We start from the raw sequence: 3,940 nt of genomic DNA, 5'->3' as shown, positions 1-3,940 counted from the left end.
ATATATAAAAATAACATATTTTATTAGGAAAATACAATACATTGCATGAGATATACGTATATACACACATTGCATATACACACATTATTTTGTGTGTATATGCAAAACTGCCTGTTGAAGTAAGGCTATGTATTAGTCTAGAAGATATAAAGAGTAAACAAACGGGCATGCATGCAGGCTCTAAAGTGCATGTGCATCTGAACATAGTGAAGAATGTCATGTCCATCACATGCACCTTTCAAGCTATTAGCAGATAATGGTTTAAAGATTTGACACACTAACATGGGAAGAAAGTGAAAATCTGTATCAGAATACATTTCAGAACACAAGGAAGTATTTGAAAGTTTAAAAAAAAACAAGAAAAGGAGAAAAGGAGGAAGTTGAGTGTACGCGCGGCAATTGGTATGGCTCTATTATGAAATGTAAATATTTGTAGGCTGATAGTTTTAAGCCTACAACAGTGAACTGTTTATTCAAATGAAAAGTTTTATTTGGGGATTAGAGCTGTATTATTTTCTTAAGGTCAAAGGTGGCATTGTGTTTTGAGTTCTGTTTTAGTTCTGCAGCAAACCACATTAATGAATGGAATTCAAAGCATTAATCTACTGAATACCTTCCCCCCTGTTTTTCCGTCCACCAAAATAAACACCAATATTTATCCAGAAAAAGTATTAATAGTTTTTTGCACTGATTTTCACCTGTTTTTGTTGTTGTAAATAAAATAAAAACTGAAAATGAAGAGCCCTAATAATTCCACACAGATGAACCCAGAGGAAAATTCTTCCTTCCTTTTTGCACTTTTCAACAAAGTTTAATTCACATAAACTCATGTAACTTATTATGTTTCTTAGATGCTGATCTGAATTTTCGTTTCAATCAATTAATATTCTCTTTCTCTAACTGCTAAAAAAACCAACACAATGGCTCTTAAATATTTAATTGATGATATCATTTTGCAGGTTTTAGTTTAAAGGTAACCATAGCACAAACCCATTCATTATTAACTGTAGAACTGCAGTGTAAGTTCTTGGGAATCCTCTTTCCTTTACACTGCAGTTTAATATGAGTGTTGCTGTCCCTGGAAAACAGTTCTGATATTGTTTTAAGTGTGACAAGCTGGTCATTATAGTCACAGTCTAAACCAGAACAATGTAAACAGCTGATACCAATAGATGGGACAATGCTTAAAAGCGAGATGAAGACTGAAGGTGAGAGGCAGCTGAGGAAAGTCCGATTTCGAATTGCTTCCTCTCACAGTGGAAGAGTATTAAAGGAAGTGTATGCAGATGAAGAAACGGCAGACTCTTTGGATTCTGAATACACCAGTAGTTCAGAGACTGACCAAACCAGCAGACTGAGTGAAGCGAATGGACAGCAGAATGGACATTTAGGATCTGAGTGTGATGAAAATGAGAATGAGCAAGATGACTTGCTCATTTTAGTGAGAGCTACTAAAGAGAGGGGCTTTGGTACAAAACGAGTCAACATTCTAAGCAAAAATGGTACAGTCAGAGGAGTCAAACACAAAGTCAGTGCTGGTCAAGCCCTCTTTAACAATTTGTCAAAAATATTTCAGGTAAGTGAAGCAGCTTTGCTAATTGTGAAAACTCTCTCTCTCATTTACCCTGTGTCTCATCTTTTTCTCCTATTTCTTCCAAGCCTCTCTTATTTATGAGTTCTCATACTTCAGTATTCATAACTGTTGTCACTGAAGGCTCCTCTGTACAGGAGAGAATGATTGTTCCTATACCAACTCCACAGCACAAATTGATTTTGAAACTCTCTCTCAGTATTTACCTCCCCTAGGGTTTGCTGGCTAAAAATAGATACTCTCTGCTTAGTATGTAAAGACCTGAAGTGAAGATATGACTGAAGAATTAATGTTCAGCTTCATTACAAGCATTAAGAGTGATATATGGGGTTATATGCCATTTCCAGCCCTATGGTGTCTGTTTTAACTGGTTTACCATGGCATCTGCTACCCTTTCTCTATAAATATTTATACTGGTAAATTCTGTTGTGTTTAACCTGATAAGTAAGTCAAATTAGATGCAGAATACCACCAATGACACATCTCCTATTTAAAGTTTTAGATGAATGATATCTAGTCAGATGTCTCTCTTATTAAGGTCTATTTTTCACTAATTTGCTGGAAGGAATTGAAGATCTATATTTAAAATGGTTTCTGCCACTTTGTCCCCTTAGGCTGAAAACTAGATTTCTCGGAAAAATAAAATAAAACAAAATTGTTTTTTAAAATAGTTTAGATTTCATACATTAAAACTACAAAATATACTATTCACTAGTTCTACTATACTATTTTTGAATTATTAATGTTCAAATTGTGCTAGCATACGTGTTGTTATTCACTGTTTTCTAGAAGGATTCAATGTCTAATGTGTTTATCATGATATTCAAAATTAACACATGCTAGTTTTAGAGCATCTATTGTTTCAGAAGCATTTGCGCAATATGTAAGAGGGGTAGGGTTTTATATAAGGACTTATTTATTGATATGAAATGCTCTATTTATGATAAATCTCTCTCAGTTTTATGCCTTTTTCTTATTTAACAACCATGTAATCTTATTACAGTCACTCTTGCCTTCCTATCCCCAGGTATAGATCATAAGCTCCTCAGGGCAGTAACCAGGGGCCTAATACTGCTCTCACCAATTTTATACCAGTGTAATTCCATTGACTTCAGTGGTCACTCCTGTTAAGTGCAATAAGATTCTGGTCCAGCAACCTTACTTATTTCTCTGAAATGTCTAGAAAGATGGCATTCAGGAAAGGGGAAAGGCTTCATAGGAAAAAAAAAACTATACACAGAGAAGGTAGAGCAGACTCCTGGTTTTCATGTGTTACTCCACTGGATGATATCATTGCCAACAAAAAGAAAGTACTCTGAAAAACTGGAACACACAGATATTTTAAACAGTTTAAAGGAAGCGTGAGGAAAGGTCTCTGCACAACAGTCACCACAAATTCAAGGTTCAGAGTCTAACAGAGAGGAATTATCTATTGCAAATGATTTCTATGGCTTGTAGTCTGCAACACTAATCAGTACAAATGTGGGATACCAGAGTGTGCAAAGGTTTCTTTTGAGACTGCTGGAGTCCTGTGCGAGATATGTTCAGATATCCCTCCTTACTAAAAATGGAATGGCATCTGCCTGCCTCTTGAAAAAGATTATCAATAAACATTTCTGTTGTTATTCCATGAGCTTAATCAGGACCGTCCCTTCCCCAACAAAAGAGTGTAGAAAGTAGAAATTTTGTGGTCAAAGGTATGACAAGATAATTTTGTTTCTCTCTCTAAAGGATTTGCTTCAGCACCCTTAGGTCTATGGACCTTCTAGAGGGGCGAATGTTGAACAGCTGTGACTGTCTGCAGTTGTATTCTTTTCTCTACTAGGGAAGGGGCAACCAGCTGTATAACAGTTCAGTCAAACTTTTATGGAGGTTCCAATATCTGAGGTGAGATTCTGACATTGCTTGCATATTGATTCAGAACTAGATGGCTTGAGTATATGTTTGTCAGCATCCTTACCTGAAATAGCCAATTGAAATCCCAAAGTATGCACAGTATCACTGCTATCTACATACTACACGGACCACAGTGACAGATTATGCCATACTCTATCAAAGAAACTGAGGAACCACCTGATCAGCATCCTACACAGAAAACAGGAGCTCTCCAACCTGGAGACTCTCATTAATAACCAAACTTCCATACAAACGGACTTCACTAAAATAAGACAGGAGATCTACATCACTCACTTCACTTCTCTACAAAGGAAAAAGGACTGTAAACTGTCTAATCTCCTACTTGCCACATGGGGCCACAACCGTGGTACCCCTAACCCACCCAGCACTATCGTCAATCTATCCAACTACACACTCAGCCCAGAAGAAAAGTCTGTCCTATCTCGGGGACTC

At 36.6% G+C, this 3,940-nt stretch overlaps 1 protein-coding gene across 1 annotated transcript in view; it reads left to right on the top strand.

Annotated features, from left to right (window-relative positions):
- Positions 1 to 1,056: 1,056 nt before the first annotated feature.
- The window catches only part of GRXCR1 (glutaredoxin and cysteine rich domain containing 1), a 49,238-nt gene continuing 46,354 nt past the window's right edge, over positions 1,057 to 3,940 (top strand). Inside the window, exon 1 of the mRNA XM_032789897.2 lies at positions 1,057 to 1,576. Coding sequence (XP_032645788.1) covers positions 1,181 to 1,576 — 396 coding nt within the window. The 5' untranslated portion in view covers positions 1,057 to 1,180. The remainder of the gene's footprint in view (positions 1,577 to 3,940) is intronic.

Source organism: Chelonoidis abingdonii, chromosome 5 (assembly GCF_003597395.2).
Source record: "Chelonoidis abingdonii isolate Lonesome George chromosome 5, CheloAbing_2.0, whole genome shotgun sequence".
Classification (NCBI taxonomy): Eukaryota; Metazoa; Chordata; order Testudines; family Testudinidae; genus Chelonoidis; species Chelonoidis abingdonii.
The sequence above is the reverse complement of the archived record's forward strand: the minus strand, read 5'-3'. Positions and strand labels throughout refer to the sequence as shown.